At 42.9% G+C, this 17,944-nt stretch overlaps 1 protein-coding gene and 1 long non-coding RNA gene across 3 annotated transcripts in view; one reads left to right on the plus strand and one right to left on the minus strand.

Moving 5' to 3' along the window:
• Nucleotides 1-15,511, plus strand: part of LOC110506769 (FERM domain-containing protein 5) — a 116,624-nt gene extending 101,113 nt beyond the window's left edge. Inside the window, exons 5-14 of the mRNA XM_036963835.1 lie at nt 3,221-3,318; nt 4,837-4,960; nt 5,829-5,916; nt 6,690-6,778; nt 7,083-7,146; nt 7,839-7,930; nt 9,574-9,648; nt 9,756-9,824; nt 10,431-10,537; nt 14,201-15,511. Coding sequence (XP_036819730.1) covers nt 3,221-3,318; nt 4,837-4,960; nt 5,829-5,916; nt 6,690-6,778; nt 7,083-7,146; nt 7,839-7,930; nt 9,574-9,648; nt 9,756-9,824; nt 10,431-10,537; nt 14,201-14,793 — 1,399 coding nt within the window. The 3' untranslated portion in view covers nt 14,794-15,511. The remainder of the gene's footprint in view (nt 1-3,220; nt 3,319-4,836; nt 4,961-5,828; nt 5,917-6,689; nt 6,779-7,082; nt 7,147-7,838; nt 7,931-9,573; nt 9,649-9,755; nt 9,825-10,430; nt 10,538-14,200) is intronic.
• On the minus strand, nt 5,719-9,626 carry LOC110506770. 2 transcript variants are annotated; one of them, XR_002471033.2, is made up of 3 exons: nt 9,572-9,626; nt 7,834-7,892; nt 5,719-5,909 (listed from the first exon to the last, which is right to left on the minus strand). It is a non-coding gene; the product is annotated as an uncharacterized LOC110506770 (long non-coding RNA). The 2 variants fall into 2 exon arrangements; XR_002471032.2 differs by having other exon boundaries at nt 7,820-7,892; nt 9,572-9,622.
• Nucleotides 15,512-17,944: the final 2,433 nt, after the last annotated feature.

A 17,944-nucleotide genomic window follows, 5' to 3' on the forward strand; every position in this document is an offset into this window, starting at 1 on the left:
CCCAACTCGGAGGGAGGGAGGGAGGGAGGGAGGGTGGGAGGGAGGGAGGGAGGGAGGGAGGGAGGGATGGTAGGAAAAGAGAGTGTGGATTTTGCCTACAGTGGGTGCAATAGATTTAAATAATTGGTTTGGTCCAAATGGTCCAAATTACGTTAGATTCTTCCAACTGTGGGCAATCACTCTCTTTCATCTGATTGAAACTTCTCATGTTGATGCTGAATTTTACACACATCTAGAATATCAGTGGTAGACTACAGGCATGAAGGAGTGAGCACAAGCTGATTTTAGGGGTATCAAAACCCTACAGTGAATCCGTTTGTAGGAGGAATTAGACCAGATAACTCTTTCTTTAAGCTGCATTGTCAGGTCACCCTGCCTGCACAATGTGGTACTCTATCTCTGACAGTCAAACTACGGTGTAGAGGAGGAAAGAGGGAGGAGGAAGGAAGAGGAAGGCAGAACAACTGCCTTCCTCACACCTCACCTAGTTAGTCTGTGTCCAAATGGCATCCTATTCCCTATGTAGTGCACTAAGACCAGAGCCTGGTCAAACGTAGTGCACTATATAGGGAATAGGGTGTGTCATGACTGTCCTGACCTGGTCAGGTTACAGGAGACCACAACCCTACAGATTATCTCTCAACCCCAACAGAGGAGGAGAGATCTAGGGATCTGAAGATGTGGGGGGTTTTATGACCCCTCACGCCCCTGGTAAATCTCAGGCCACAGACAAATTCCTTTGTCCTGTTACTATGGAGAACCAGCCTCAGAACATTAAACATGAGATAAAGGGACTTTGGAACCTTTCACTTTCCACTGCTTCCCATTGTCTCATAACCCCAGTCAGAGCTAGGAAGGGAGAGAACCACTTCCCAATCCTCCACCATCTGGTGACGCTGCCAGCAGCACCTTCTGTAAAGACTAGACACACACACACTCACTCACATAGACACACACACACACACACACACACACACACACACACACACACACACACGCACACACACACACAAACACACACTTATGACATGTTGCTGTATGATTAATAAAGGTATTTATTGCGTTACTGCTCAAATCAAATCAAATCTGCTTTTAGAGAAGATAAGCCACTGGTGTGTGAAATTAACGCTGGGTAAGATATTCTGAAATGTGCGTTTTCTTGGGCTGCAGTCTGAGGCAACTTGATCTCACATGAAACTTTCACATAAATTGCAAGAGCCTGTATAACAATCACATTCTCAACCAGAGGACTGAAGGAGGACTCTCCATGGATCACAGCTAAACTGATCTGTAAACCCAAAACCACATCTCTTGTGTGCTGGCCAAGTAACAGTCTGTCACAGAAGACTACAATTAAACCAGTAGATCACAAGGAGTTCATTATAACTCAAATCATAAATAAATCACAGATGATATGTGAAATCATAAAGGACAGATCCAGGGTGAAAGATAATCATCACATATCCACTCAGATCCATTCAGATCATAAGTCATCCTCCTCTTCTGTTTGAATAGGAGGATGTTACTGCAGTGTAGGAGGTAAGGATGTGGTTAACAGAACAAGTTCTGAATGAGACTAGACAGGGTTATTTATTAATGATGTGGAGATGGGAACTAAAAGCCTGGCGTGAATCCAAAATGGCCCCCTATTCTCTATAAAGTGCACTACTTTTGGTCAGAGCCTTGGTCAAAAGTAGTCCACTAGTTAGGGGATACGGTGCCATTTGGGACACAGACTGATTTTCCATATATTTATAAGCTAAAGGGTATAGTATGTTGCACCAGGCGAAGTCAGCAGCACTCTGCAGGGAGGAGAAGATGTGAAGGCAGAGTATAGAGTTGTGACTTATCTGACTTTACGTGTTCAGGTCTCAGGCAAGGTTAGGCTACTCATCACGCAAACAAGCTTGGGTCACAGAATTAAACCTCTATTGCATTACTTATTCCTTTCTTCTCCTAGTGGGGCAAAGGGCCTATGTTGCATAGAGACACTATATTGCTTATGCTGCTAACCTGGTAAACCTGCTGAATGCTGATATTCCTGCACCAAAACATCCCTGACAATGGCTCTTTTCCTCTCATGTCTTAACACACCTGGACACATGGAGTTGCCTGTCCACAGTTTTATCTATTTACTTTCCAGCAGGATTCTAACCTATTGGACATTGAATTGGAGAGGAAGCCTTCTCTGCGTGAAGTTGTTTTGTCATCCTGTGTAGAACGACCCAGTAGCAACCAGGGGACTGTTTGTTTGAAGTGGCAAAGTTATTTCATCATCCTGCTTTCTAGAAGCAGTGAAAGTGAGATAATTCTTCACTATCTCCTCAACCTGAGAGGTAAAAGGTTCCAATTAAGAGAAGGGCCAGATAAGGTGAAGGGCCAGATAAGGTGAAGGGCCAGATAAGGTGAAGGGCCAGATAAGGTGAAGGGCCAGATAAGGTGAAGGGCCAGATAAGGTGAAGGGCCAGATAAGGTAAAGGGCCAGATAAGGTAAAGGGCCAGATAAGGTGAAGGGCCAGATAAGGTGAAGGGCCAGATAAGGTGAAGGGCCAGATAAGGTGAAGGGCCAGATAAGGTGAAGGGCCAGATAAGGTGAAGGGCCAGATAAGGTGAAGGGCCAGATAAGGTGAAGAGCCAGATAAGGTAAAGGGCCAGATAAGGTAAAGGGCCAGATAAGGTAAAGGGCCAGATAAGGTGAAGGGCCAGATAAGGTGAAGGGCCAGATAAGGTGAAGGGCCAGATAAGGTGAAGGGCCAGATAAGGTGAAGGGCCAGATAAGGTGAAGGGCCAGATAAGGTGAAGGGCCAGATAAGGTGAAGTCCCCTCTGTGTTGGGCGATGGAAGTGGCTGTGCTTTAGCTGGGTATGGAATGGTCTCCTGGGCCCTGTAGGCTAGAGGCAGGAAGGAGCAGAGACAGACTCAGAGAGACATGCCATTATTCGCCTCAGGCCTTCCTTTACCAAACACTGTCTATCTCAAACACTCTCCTCTACAAACCCTTTCCAAACAACCAACAAACGAACAAAGAGTTAAGTGAAGAACATCGTCTGGGAATTTAAGATCAGGGCTCTCTTGGGCCGTCTGTATGACCCACTCATCCCTTTAAATGGAGCTACAAATGAAATGAAAGAAATGAGAAACAAATCATTTAGGTTCAGTACATCTCTTTGCTTGTTTGGAGTGGACCAAAAAACACACTGTTTCTGATGTTCCTTTGCAGATATCTAGTCTTCCTACAGATCAAGAGAGATCTGTACCATGGTCGTCTCCTGTGTAAGACGTCGGATGCTGCCATGTTGGCTGCCTACATACTACAAGGTAAATGGACCACAGCAGTCCCATGTATTTCTTGCCTATTTTTTTTATTGAACCTTTATTTAACTAGGCAAGTCAGTTAAGAACAAATTCTTATTTACATTGACGGCCTACAAAAAGGCAAAAGGCCTCTTGCGGGGACGGGGGCCTGGGATATTTTTTAAATGTTTAAATACAATATAAATATAGGACAAAACACACATCACAACACTGCATAAAGAGAAACCTAAGACAACAACATAGCAAGGCAGCAACTCATATGACAACACAGCATGGTAGCAACACAACATAACAACATGGTAACAACACAACATGGTAGCAGCACAGTACAAACATTATTGGGCACGGTCAACGGCACAAAGGTCAAGAAGTTAGAGACAACAATACATCACACAAAGCAGCCACAACTGTCAGTAAGAGTGTCCATGATTGAGTCTGTGAATGAAGAGATTGAGATAAAACTGCCCAGTTTGAGTGTTTGTTGCAACTCGTTCCAGTCGCTAGCTGCAGTGAACTGAAAAGAAGAGCGACCCAGGGATGTGTGTGCTTTGGGGACCTTTAACAGAATGTGACTGGCAGAACGGGTGTTGTATGTGGAGGATGAGGGCTGCAGTAGATATTTCAGATAGGGGGGAGTGAGGCCTAAAAGGGTTTTATAAAGGTGTTTGTTATAAGACTCCATGGAAAAATCCCACTGTCACCTACTGTTTTCATTGTGATGTGAGTGTGTGAGTTGAGGTAGTGTGGTGGAGGTATAGGTCTAGAGCTCAGGCTGTAGCCTCCAGCACTGTGGCAGCATCCTCATTGGCATTCAGGCAGCTGATTTAAGGCTTAGCTCTCCCGCTCCCCTGCCACACAGAGACAAGGCCGCCATTGTCTGATTGTCTGGGCCTGGAAGAATCTCAGGGCTGCATGAAAGAACAGCAGTAGAACAGCCTGGTTAACCTATAGCAGAGATATAGAAGATAAGCTCTGACGGCATGTACCATGACAACAATACATGTGGTTTATAACAGCCAGGTTAACCTATAGCAGAGATATAGAAGATAAGCTCTGACGGCATGTACCATGACAACAATAGATGTGGTGTATAACAGCCAGGTTAACCTATAGCAGAGATATAGAAGATAAGCTCTGACGGCATGTACCATGACAACAATAGATGTGGTTTATAACAGCCAGGTTAACCTATAGCAGAGATATAGAAGATAAGCTCTGACGGCATGTACCATGACAACAATAGATGTGGTTTATAACAGCCAGGTTAACCTATAGCAGAGATATAGAAGATAAGCTCTGACGGCATGTACCATGACAACAATAGATGTGGTTTATAACAGCCAGGTTAACCTATAGCAGAGATATAGAAGAGAAGCTCTGACGGCATGTACCATGACTACAATAGATGTGGTTTATGTCATATGGGTTACATAGGTCTTCCCAGTAATGTATTTGTGTGTGTTGCAGACATCACAGGTAAAGTTGTTTCTGTTGTCTCCTGTGTTCTCCATCCTCCCCCAGCTGAGGTTGGTGACTATGATCCTGGAAAGCATCCTGAGGGCTACAGCTCTAAGTTCCAGTTCTTCCCTAAACACTCAGAGAAGCTGGAGAGACGCATCTCTGACATCCACAAGACAGAACTAATGTAAGGTGACACCTGTCAAACACCTCATTGTGATTTTATTTGACACATAGTTCACTCAGTCTCTGTCTGTAGTCTCCATGCACACCTGATTCTGAACATCATCCATCCCACTAGCCTCCTCCTCTCTCTCTCTCTCTCTCTCTCTCTCTCTCTCTCTCTCTCTCTCTCTCTCTCTCTCTCTCTCTCTCTCTCTCTCTCTCTCTCTCTCTCTCTCTCTCTCTCTCTCTCTCTCTCTCTCTCTCTCTCTCTCTCTCTCTCTCTCTCTCTCTCTCTCTCTCTCTCTCTACCAGGTGATTATGATATTTGACATAGCGCTTGTAATTGAATATAGTGTCATCATCAGCATGATGATTGTGGACCTAACTTGATACAAGATCATCATATCTCTCCTAGATAGAATGTTACAGCCATGATGAAAATAGATATATTTATGAGATACATTAACTCTTCCTGCTTATGGATAGTGGATGAAGGGACCGCAGTGACATTAAGAGTGTGCGTGTGTGTGTGTGTGTGCGCGCGTGCGCGTGTATTTCTCAGTACTGTACTGCTGTGTCATTAGTTTGTGGCAACCTGGGACAACTCTGCCAGTCAGCTGAACATCACATCACCCGCAAGAGGCTCTCTCTCTCTCTCTCCCTTCCCCCTTCACAGTATATGCAGTATCCATATATACAGACTCTACTACTGTAGATCACCTATGGGATCTTACCTCTGCTGCCCTCTAGTGTTGGTCTCTCTCATCTTTCACTCACTGAAATGAATGAAAGGAAATTCACTTTACAAATCATTAGCTTACCGCTGGAAGCTTTTCCATCCATCATCACACAGCCCACAGTAATCTGTCTGTTGTGTCCTCATCTCCCAGAGGACAGACTCCAGAAGAGTCCGAGCTGAACTTCCTGCAGAAGGCCCAGGAGCTGGAGACGTATGGTGTGGACCCTCACCCCTGCAAGGTACAAACACCTTGATAAGAGAAGGGTCCATTATAGCTCTGCACTGGCAGAGTCCTTTTAGCTCTCTATTGATTCCAGTACAGCCTGAACCTCATTTAATACAATATGGTTTTTTGATATTCTGTTTGTGAGGCCAGTTGTACATTACATACAGATGTTGGATCTTAATTTGACACCTTTTGTCGCAGGAGGAAAATAATCCTGCAGCAGGAGGATTTGAATAATGAATAAATATTTCAAATCTCCGCCAGGGGACAGCTGGAAGCGGTGTTTGTATACAACACAGTACCTTACCTACAGGGTACCTTATGTAGGCTACGTGCCGGCTACAGCGTGTCTTGTGTGGATTATAATAAATGGACACAGCCTGCGATTGAACTAAATTTTGACAGTTCATTCATAAGCTTAGGATATAGTTGACCATTGTACTGTATGTCGTAGCCTAGTGGAGACCAATATCTATATTGTGTTGTTAAGCTATATAAAATGGTGGTTGTTGATGTGTATGGTTGCATTTCAAATACATTTTGGTACATTTGAATGTTGCAGTAATAGGACCTAGACCTAGCGTTTGAGCGAGTGAGAAAATAATTTTTATAGCATGCCCTGATCCCATTGACTCAACTGCTATTTTTCAGGGACTCACAAGGCTCATTTGAATTTCCTGATGTAGCAGGAAAATTCTCTGCGACAAAAGAGTGATCAAGTTAAGATCCGACATCTGTACATCAACATACACCGTGTATTCAATACTTGTGTTGTGTCTGTGTCAGGATGTGTCAGGGAACCCTGCCTTCCTGGCCTTCACTCCGTTTGGCTTCACTGTCCTGCAGGGGAACAGGAGAGTCCATTTCCTCAAGTGGTGAGTAATAATATGGTTAGCATAGTCATAACTTTTACAGACAGAAATAGTTGCATAAAATGTAAGAGATGTAAGTGTGTAGTTGTTGCATAAAATGTGCGACATTTGGCTTGCCTGTCGTTTGCAATTGTTCTATTTAACCTGGCAGTCCAGAATCCCACAGTCTCAGACCTAAACCTATTTGTCCCTCCCCCTGACGAGAAAACAGAGCTGTTCTAATCTGCCAGTTGGTCACAATGAATATTTCAACACTTCTCACTGTTCTGTTCGGTTTTGACTGGTCTTGTCTTGTCTTGGTGGGTAGGGACGAGGTGACAAAGCTGAAGTTTGAGGCAAAGACATTCCATATATATGCAAATCAGAAAGAGGTGGGTTCCATGACATGCATTATTAAAATGGTTTCCTTTCTGCTCTGGAATTACACAGTGAAATTCATGTAGATAAACCTGTTTTATGCATTGGAAATGGCCTTTGGGGAGAAGGTGTAATTTAGCCGTAATAGAGAAGTTAATGACTTAACTGGAAATAAGATGTGGGTCCATTGTTGATAGATAAATGTGTACTCATTGTTGTCTCGTTCATAGAAATAGAATGAATAGAAGTGGTGTCTCCATTCAAGTCAATGATTGCTTAATTGGTGGACTGGCAGCCATTTTGTGTGTACCCATGCCAGAAAGTAAAAGCAGGAAGTGTACCCTTCAATCTGTGCTGTGATTTGAGTCAACACAAGTGGCATTACAAAAAATGTATTCCATTGCATGAGCCACATCAGTTAGCATAATTTGAATGAACATTCTGTATTACCATGGCAATCCAGCCTCAGTTTATAGAACATTCCAAAATACCATTGTAAATTATTGCATCACAATACCAGGAAGCCATTGCAAGTGTACCCATGAGTTTACCAGTCAAATGCCAGGGTAAGAGCTTCCAAACCTGTTTTATTCATTCTATTTCTATGGTTTTGGCAGCCAAGTCAGAAGATATGAAATACAAGATGTGCATACTCTGTCATACTCAGATGTGCATACGCATACCTACATGTGTATACTCACTGCAGGACAAGAAGATCATCTTGACATATTTTGCACCTACACCTGAGGCCTGTAAACACCTGTGGAAGTGTGGAGTTGAGAATCAGGCTTTCTACAAGTGAGTTACACTGACTATCAGTAATTTAATCCATCAATCAATCAATATATGATACAATGTACACTACCGGTCAAAAGTGTTAGAACTCCTACTCATTCAATGTTTTTTTATTTTTTTAACCTATTTTCTACACTGTAGAATAATAGTGAAAACACCAAAACTATGAAATAACACATCATGTAGTAACCAAAAAAGTTTTCAACAAATCAAAATATATTTTATATTTGAGATTCTTCAAAATGACAGCTTTGCACACTCTTGGCATTCTCTCAACCAGCTTCATGAGGTAGTCGCCTGGAATGCATTTCAATTAACAGGTGTGCCTTCATAAAAGTTCATTTGTAGAATATCTTTCCTTCTTAATGTGTTTGAGCCAATCAGTTGTGTTGTGACAAGGTAGGGGGGTATACAGAAGATAGCCCTATTTGGTAAAAGACCAAGTCCATATTATGGCAAGAACAGCTCAAATAAGCAAAGAGAAACAACAGTCCATCATTACTTTAAGACATGAATGTCAGTCAATACGGAACATTTCAAGAACTTTGAACGTTTCTTCAAGTGCAGTCGCAAAAACCATCAAGCGCTATGATGAAACTGGCTCTCATGAGGACTGACACAGGAATGGAAGACCCTGAGTTACCTCTGCTGCAGAGGATAAGTTCATTAGAGTTACCAGCCTCAGAAATTGCAGCCCAAATAAATGCTTCACAGAGTTCAAGTAACAGACACATCTCAACATCAACTGTTCAGAGGAGACTGTGTGAATCAGGCCTTCATGGTCAAATTGCTGCAAAGAATCCAATAATAAGAAGAGACTTGCTTGGGCAAAGAAACACGAGCAATGGACATTAGCGCGGTGGAAATGTGTCTTTTGGAGTCCAAATTGGATATTTTTGGTTCCAACTGCCGTGTCTGTGGGTGAACGGATGATCTCCGCATGTGTATTTGCCACCGTAAAGCATGGAGGAGGAGGCGTTATTGTGTGCGGGTGCTTTGCTGGGGACACTGTCAGTGATTTATTTAGAATTCAAGGCACACTTAACCAGCATGGCTACCACAGCATTCTGCAGCGACACACCATCCCATCTGGTTTGTGCTTAGTGGGACTATCATTTGTTTTTCAACAGGACAATGACCCAACACACCTCCAGGCTGTGTAAGGGCTATTTTACAAAGGAGAGTGATGAAGTGCTGCATCGGGTGACCTGGCCTTCACAATCCCCCAACCTCAAACAAATTGAGATAGTTTGGGATGAGTCGGACCGTAGAGTGAAGGAAAAGCAGCCAGCAAGTGCCCATCATATGTGGGAACTCCTTCAAGACTGTTGGAAAAGCATTCCAGGTGAAGCTGGTTCAGAGAATGCCAAGAGTGTGCAAAGCTGCCATCAAGGCAAAGAGTGGCTACTTTGAAGAATCTCAAATATAAAATATAGTTAGATTTGTTTAACACTTTTTTGGTTACTACATGATTCCATATGTGTTATTTCATAGTTTTGATGTCATCGCTATAATGTAGAAAATAGTAAAAAAATAAAGTAAACCCTTGAATGAATAGGTGTTCTAAAACTTTTGACCGGTAGTGTATGTGCTATTATTACAATGTTATTACATTGCTAAATCTCTTTGTCTCTGTTCAATCACAGGTTGGACAAGTCCAGCCAGGTCAGAACGGTGTCCAGCAGTAATCTGTTCTTCAAAGGAAGTAGATTCAGATACAGGTAAATACATGTACTGGCTATAAGTAACGTTTTGAGGATCCTTCAGTTCATTTTTTGGTGATAATGCACGGTTGAGTGTTATGTTTTGCCTCTGTGTTGGCTCTCAGTGGCAGGGTTGCTAAGGAAGTGATGGAGCAAAGTGCCAAAATAAAACGGGAACCTCCAGAGATTCACAGGTGAGCCTTGGTGCTTTTGATGTCTGAGTTACACAATGGCAGTTAGTTTGATGTCTGAGTTACACCATGGCTGTGTTTAGACAGGTAGCCCAATTCTGATCTTTTTTCCACTCATTGGTCTTTTGACCAATCACATTAGATCTTTTTTCAGATCTGATCTGAACGGTCAAAAGACCAATTATTGAAAACAATATCAGATTTGGGCTACCCATGGCACTTAATTTGAGCATGTTGCTTACAATTCTAGATGGTGTAATTCCCACATGGCCCACATACTGAATATACACTATATGTTACTGGACTGTGAGTCCCTTTGGATAAAACTGTCAGCTGAATTACCTCCACTATATATCATCCTATCTAGAACCTTAAAGGGTTCTTCAGCTGTCCCCATAGGAGAACTCTTTGAATAACTATTTGTTTCCAGATAGAACCCTTTTCGGTTTCATGTAGAACCCTTTCCACAGAGGGTTCTACCTTTAACCAAAAATGGTTCTACCTGGAATCAATAAGGGTTCTCCTATGGGGACAGCAGAAGAACCCTTTTGTAGCCCTTTTTTCTAAGAGCATATGCCTGTAACCCCAACATGTAACACGTTTCCACAGGGCTGGTCTGGTACCCAGTAGGAGCTGTCCTTCCATCACCCACGGCCCAAGGCTGACCAGTGTCCCCCGACAAAGACGGAGAGCTGTACACATCTCCATCATGGAGGGTAAAACACACACTGGCCCCTCTCCACACACATCAGTTACAATCATTTACAGTAGACATAGATAGGGCTGGATTAAGTCTACTCATGTGTGTAACAAAACATAATAGCACACAGATGGCTGGTTTGCCAGACCCAGATAAAGCCTACTCCTGGACTGAAAAGTATGCTCAATGAATAATCTCCATTGAAAGTACATTTTAGTCCATTAGTAAACTGGTCCCAGATTGCATCTGCACCGCTAGCCGAGCTACTTTAAACCCTACATTTTCTTTAGAAGTGCCTTACAAAGCAGCTGCCATAAGATTTAAATGTGTCTGAGGTCTATGCTGCTATGGTACTTCACTGCTTTAGTGTCTGAATGGTGCCTCTTACAGTGCCTCTATTCTGGGGGCTTTTAACACAGGCACACACACACACACACAGGCACACACACACACACACACACACACACACACACACACACACACACCAAAGACTGCACCAATGATCTATTCTCCTTTGTCATTCTTGCAATTCTCTCAAGAGTTGCTGTGACTAAGATATTATTGTGTCAGGAGAAAGTCACCTTGCTGGTTTGTAAAGAACATTCACAGTCCCTTTTACAGTATAAACAGGAACGTGAAGTAGCAACTTACCTACATGATGTCGGTTGCATTGTATTGTACAATGACAGGTCCTGATATTGAACCCTGTCCAAACCTTTCCTGTTCTTCATTGGAATCTACAGTGGTAATAATACCCAGCCTAAAAATAGCCCTCCTGTCAGGGCCTCTCCATGTATGTCACTATGGAGCATATGGTTAGAAGGGTATCCGTTTTAGGGGGTGGGGGGGTAAGATAACCAAACTGCAATTGGGCCACATTCCTGTTCTCAGGATGCTGCCAGTAAATCTCCCAGCCTGCCTCACTGACAGAGACAGTGGTGTAGTGTAGCCAGCCATCGCCAATCACAAGGACAAAGGGAAAGGGGACAACAGGGGACAAGGGACGAAAGTAGAGAGGACAGACACAGGGGAAGAGTAGGATGGTAGGATGGTGGTAGGGCAGTTGTAGGACAGTGGTAGGACGTTAGTAGGGCAGTTGTAGGACAGTGGTAGGACGTTAGTAGGGCAGTTGTAGGACAGTGGTAACTTGGACGCCGGTAGAGTGCGCTTATTCACTCCTTCAACAGCCACCATGGTGAAATGCCTGATCCGGATCGAGACCAAGGTGAATGTGCATCTGTGCATGATCAACCACTGCTACCGTGATATGAAGGTCCGCGTCCTCCAGCTGGGGCCCAGACTCATGGGCAAGGTTCTGGGGGCCCTACCCATCTTCCCTGCCCTCCCTAGGGCAGCCTCTGGGTTTGGGTCCGCAGAGGCCTCCAGGGCTTCGTCCAGGCTGAGCGTAACACCTCCTGGTTATGGCTCCAACAGGCCAGGTAGCTCCTCCGAAGGTAAAGGACCTCATCATCATGGCACAGGATCCAGAATCCCTTACTAAACCATCCAGGGTTACACTTACACATCTTAAAGAGCAAGTACATCATCATGGCACAGATTCCTCCATCTAGTGTTACAGATCTTAGTAACATTGCTTTGAAACAGCTTTGGAAGCCATGACCCTGGAGTCTGGGGTAACACAAGAATCCTTCGAGGAACCTCTTCCTTCTCAGATTACCTGTTTCCATTAGAGATGGAACGATGGCATGCGGCTAGACGGAAGTATTTGTTTTGGGTCTGGTGTTGTGCGAAATGTTGTCTTGAGTAAATGTTATGGCCGACGGCTTTGATTCTGAGTTGATTTGTTTTAAGGTCATGTTAGTAGTGTTGTAGAGTGACATCAGTGGCTGCATTGCATGTCTGTTGTGTAGCAGTGTAGTGGGGCATTTGGAGAGGATTGGTTGGGGTATTCCAGGTATTCATGGGTTGCATGTTTCATCACAATATTTTAATTAATAATAATATTACTTTTCACAAAGTCTGCTGCCTCAGTGACTTTAGATATTTTTGTCAGATGTTACTATAGAATACGGAAGAATAATTACAAGCATTTCATAAGTGTCAAAGGCTTTAATTGACAATTACATGAAGTTGATGCAAAGAGTCAATATTTGCAGTGTTGACCCTTCTTTTTCAAGACCTCTGTAATCCGCCCTGAAATGCTGTCAATTAACTTCTGGGCCACATCCTGACTGATGGCAGCCCATTCTTGCATAATCAATGCTTGGAGTTTGTCAGAATTTGTGGATTTTTGTTTGTCCACCCGCCTCTTGAGGATTGACCACAAGTTCTCAATGGGATCAAGGTCTGGGGAGTTTCCTGGCCATGGACCCAAAATATTGATGTTTTGATCCCCAAGCCACTTAGTTATCACTTTTGCCTTATGGCAAGGTGCTCCATCATGCTGGAAAAGGCATTGTTCGTCACCAAACTGTTCCTGGATGGTTGGGAGAAGTTGCTCTCAGAGGATGTGTTGGTACCATTCTTTATTCATGGCTGTGTTCTAGGCAGAATTGTGAGTGAGCCCACTCCCTTGGCTGAGAAGCAACCCCACACATGAATGGTCTCATGATGATGAATGGTCTCATGATGCTTTACTGTTGGCATGACACAGGACTGATGGTAGCACTCACCTTGTCTTCTCCGGACAAGCTTTTTTCCGGATGCCCCACACAATCGGAAAGGGGATTAATCAGAGAAAATGACTTTACCCCAGTCCTCAGCAGTCCAATCCCTGTACCTTTTGTAGAATATCAGTCTGTCCCTGATGTTTTTCCTGGAGAGAAGTGGCTTCTTTGCTGCCCTTCTTGACACCAGGCCATCCTCCAAAAGTCTTCGCCTCACTGTGTGTACAGATGCACTCACACCTGCCTGCTGCCATTCCTGAGCAAGCTGAATCAACTTTAGGAGACGTTCTTGGTGCTTGCTGGACTTTCTTGGGCGCCCTGAAGCCTTCTTCACAACAATTGAACTGCTCTCCTTGAAGTTCTTGATGATCCGATAAATGGTTGATTTAGATGCAATCTTACTGGCAGCAATATCCTTGCCTGTGAAGCCCTTTTTGTGCAAAGCAATGACGACGGCATGTGTTTCCTTGCAGGTGTGAATGGCAAAGAGGGACTTTACAATTAATTGCAATTCATCTGATCACTCTTCATAACATTCTGGAGTATATGCAAATTGCCATCATACAAACTGAGGCAGCAGACTTTGTGAAAATGAATGTGTCATTCTCAAAACCTTTGGCCACGACTGTAGAATAGTGTTAGCTAGCTAGCTAAGATTGAGTGGACACCAGATTTTAGCTAGCTACCGTTAGCATTGCTAGCTATTTTTGACGAACTTAGCTAGCTAATGACAACATTGCCATGTCTAAAGTGATAATGATAATGCTAGAAAAGTTGTTTCCTACTAAACATTTGACTACTTTAGCAACATCATCGTATTTCCAGGCAGTATATTGTAATTTAGACTAAACAGTCGTTAGCCTCCGTCCAGAATGACTGGGTTTATCAGGATTTTAGGGCACCAATGTGTAGTTTTGTTTCATGATACACTGATATGTGTTATGTGGGTTCACTAGTTGTGTAATAGGAGTTGTTGCTCATTGTTTTTATGATGGGATACTTTTTCACAGCTCTGAGTTTGATGTTTCTTCTACTATCTCTATCTCTTTCAGGCCTGGAGTCCCTACGAGACTCCGCCCACTCCACACCCGTGCGTTCCGTCTCCCACGGCGACTCCTTCATGCCGCGACACCGTCACCACACAACAGATGCCGGCGAGGGTGGGTCATCCCAGCGGGTCATCTCTGACGAGGCCTACTGCCCCTCAGACAGTGTGCTGCCCACCCCCACGGCTGAACACAGCCTAGAGCTAGCTGTGGCACGCCACCCTAATGGAGCCCCCTGCAGCATCGAAGAGGAGGAGTCGGAGGCCGGGACTCCTGAGGGACAGGTGGCTGAGTTTGGCCCCGACGGCAGAGTGCTTCGGCTGGGTCGGACCAGGAAGTCTCTCCCTAACAAGGAGGTGCAGGAGCTACATAAGTTCATCCTGAGTGTGTTGCGTATGTTCCTGGTGACCATGGGACTGCTGTTTGCCCTGCTCTCCCTCCTCATCATGCTGACTGAGTCTGACCTGGACATCGCCTTCCTCCGGGACATACGCAAGACGCCTGAGTTCCAGCAGTTCCACTTTGAGTATTTCTGCCCTCTCAGACGGTGGGTTGCCTGCAAGTTCCGCTGGATGGGAGGCTTCCTTATAGACAAGTGAGAAAGACTGAGCGATGGAGTGAATGAAAAAGAGGCCTCCTCTGAGAGGACATACGTGGAGGGAGGATAGGAGGAAGTAAAGGAAGGCTGTAGACAGGAATGGAGGGCTGCTCCATCTGAATGGGAATTAACCTTCAATCTTCTCCCACAAGTCACTTCCTGTTACAAGCCAAGGACCGCCCCCTTCGCTGACCCTCTTCCTTTTTCTCCGTTCAGACTGAACGGAGGACATTTTCTGAGCTCATGTTTTACTTTGGAAATTCAGGTCATTTCAAGGTACTTTATTTTTACTAAGAGACAAGGCAACAGAGTTATAAAACGACATAAAATGAGACATCTGAGGTCTGTTATAGGCCTGGGAGGAAACACATATTATTCAACCAACAGAACAGTTGCCTTTATTTTCTATTACTTCATATGAACATCAATTGTAAGAGAGAAAAAAACTGTATAATAATAAGATGGATACAAATATATTAGATGGACATTGATATAAAAACAGAGGTGTGAAGTGTTGAGTTGTGTACTGTCCAATGAGTTTGAGCTGAGAAAGGATGAGAGAGAGAGATGAAAAACCATGCCTTTTACTAATTTGGGGTCAACATCTAAAACATCCATGATAATCATTCTAATGCTGCTGAAACTTTCATTTGGGCTGCTATTGGAGGAGAAACATTTCTACTGGCAGGAGTACTGAAGTCTGGAGTCTGACAAAGAAACAAAGATATGATATTCAATAGAAGATGTAAAAAGGTACGTTTTTGAATGTACAGTACCATTCAAAAGTTTGGACACATCTACTCATTCCAGTGTTTTTCTTTATTTTTACTATTTTCTATATTGTAGAATAATAGTGAAGAATAGCACAACTATGAAATAACACATATGGAATCATGTAGTAACGAAAACAGTGTTAAACAAATAAAAATATATTTTACATTCTTCAAAGTAGCCACCCTTTGCAGAATGAAGAAAAAGCAGCCAACAAGTGCTCAGCATATGTAGGAACTCCTGTTGGAAAAGCATTCCAGGTGAAGCTGGTTGAGAGAATGCCAAGAGTGTGCAAAGCTGTCATCAATGCAAAGGGTGGCTACTTTGAAGAATCTAAAATATATTTTTATTTGTAAAACACTTTTTTGGTTACTACATGTGTTATTTCATAGTTTTGATGTCTTCACTATTATTCTACAATGTAGACAATAGTAAAAATAAAGAAAAACCCTTGAATGAGTACGTATGCCCAAACTTTTGACTGGTACTGTACATATACACTGAGTATAACAAACATTAGGAACAGTCTCAATTCGCCGGGGCATGAACTCAACAATGTGTTGAAAGCGTTCCACAAGGATGCTGGCCCATGTTGACTCCAATGCTTCCCACAGTCAAGTTAGCTGGATGTCCTTTGGGTGGTGGACCCTTCTTGATACACACGGGGAACTGTTGAGCATGAAAAACCCAGCAGCGTTGCAGTTCTAGACACAAACTGGTGTGCCTGGCACCTTCTACCATACCCCATTCAAAGGCACTTAAATCTTTTGTCTTGTCCATTCATCCTCTGAATGGCACACATACACAATCCATGCCTCAATTGTCTCAAGGCTTAAAAATCCTTCAATAACCTGTCTCCTCCCCTTCATCTACACTGATTGAAGTGAATTTAACAAGTGACATCAATAAGGGAGGCATTCACCTGATGAGTCTATGTCATTGAAAGAGTAGGTGTTCTTAATGTTTTGTACACTCAGTGTACTATACTGTCTTATAAGAAAGTTGAAGAATATCTGTGTCCTAAACTTGGATTATAGTTTGTTTGTTAGTTAAACATCATTACAAAATGGCATGGAACAATCAAGAGACAGTCATACAGTACATCAAAACTATAAACCAAATGAATGGAATTGTTGTATTTTCTGATTTCAAATGGCATCAGATAGAATACTGTTACCAATTATTTTAATCAATGTATAAAAACTAGCAAACGTTTTTTAAAGAAACTTTCAAAAAAGATCAATCAAACTAGATGCAATGGTGTTCTTTGTTATTATCATGTGACCTGGAAAGTACAGTAGGGGGTAGAACACAGTGGTCAACCTCTTGAAAACACTGACTAGATGTGCAATACTATAATGATAAAAACTATGAGTATTTTAAGGTTGGATATGGTACATTTTAGTTTATTAAATGTGCACTTTGAAATGAATAATTCTGGTTATTTTCCAAAGGTATAAGAAAATGAAAATGCCTGCTGTGAACATGCCTAGGTGAAAAATACATTTCAACTTGTAGTTGTGCTAATGCAATGGGTTATTTTAAAATGTTGAATATATTGAAGTCCTGCTGAATTATTTTGTACAAAGTAGAGTCTCCTTATATTTAGAGTTTTCCTTGTATAACCTATTTTAACTGAACTAATGTTATTTTGTATCATTGACAATGATACTGTTTTAGTGCAGTGATTCAGATGAGGACTAGAATTAAAAGAAAAGTAGGTAGAGATTCAGGGACGGTTTCCCAGACCCATATTAAGCCTACACCTGAGCTATGGCATCCTTACTGGTGCATCTCCATTCAAAGTGCTTTGTAGTCTAGGAATCGGTTTAATCTGGGCCAGGGAACGTTTTTGTCAGGTTTACCTCCAAATCCACCTAAGGGAGCATTATACCCTCTCATTTTCACACTGTCTTTACATGTCTACCAAAGATACCTCTCTGCAGCCTCAGTGGTACTTCACATGAGAGCTAGAGTTCCTGAGGAGGGTTTGGGAGAGGGTTGACTAGTGAAGAGCTGCAGAACAGGACAATGATAATCACTGCAAGCTTCTATTGTATTGTTCTTAGCCGGCACTCTGTCTGTTGGCTTAGAATAAATAAGTTGAGAGGGAGAATAGCATCAACTTAGGGTTGAAAAATTCTGGAAAATGTCCCCAAATTACCATGCTTTCCAGGAATCCCAATTGGAAGATTACTGGAAACCGGAGGGAATAAGCAGAAAATCTGGAATCCTCGTACCAGGAATTCTGGAATTTTGGGAAAGTGACCAGAAATTTTGCAACCCTCCATAGACTCAAGATAAAAGTATCTTTCTACATCATCATTTGGTTTTGCATCAGTACAATCCTATCAGACATATGTATATTGTTTTAATGTTAT

Source organism: Oncorhynchus mykiss, chromosome 26, assembly GCF_013265735.2.
Source record: "Oncorhynchus mykiss isolate Arlee chromosome 26, USDA_OmykA_1.1, whole genome shotgun sequence".
NCBI lineage: Eukaryota > Metazoa > Chordata > Actinopteri > Salmoniformes > Salmonidae > Oncorhynchus > Oncorhynchus mykiss.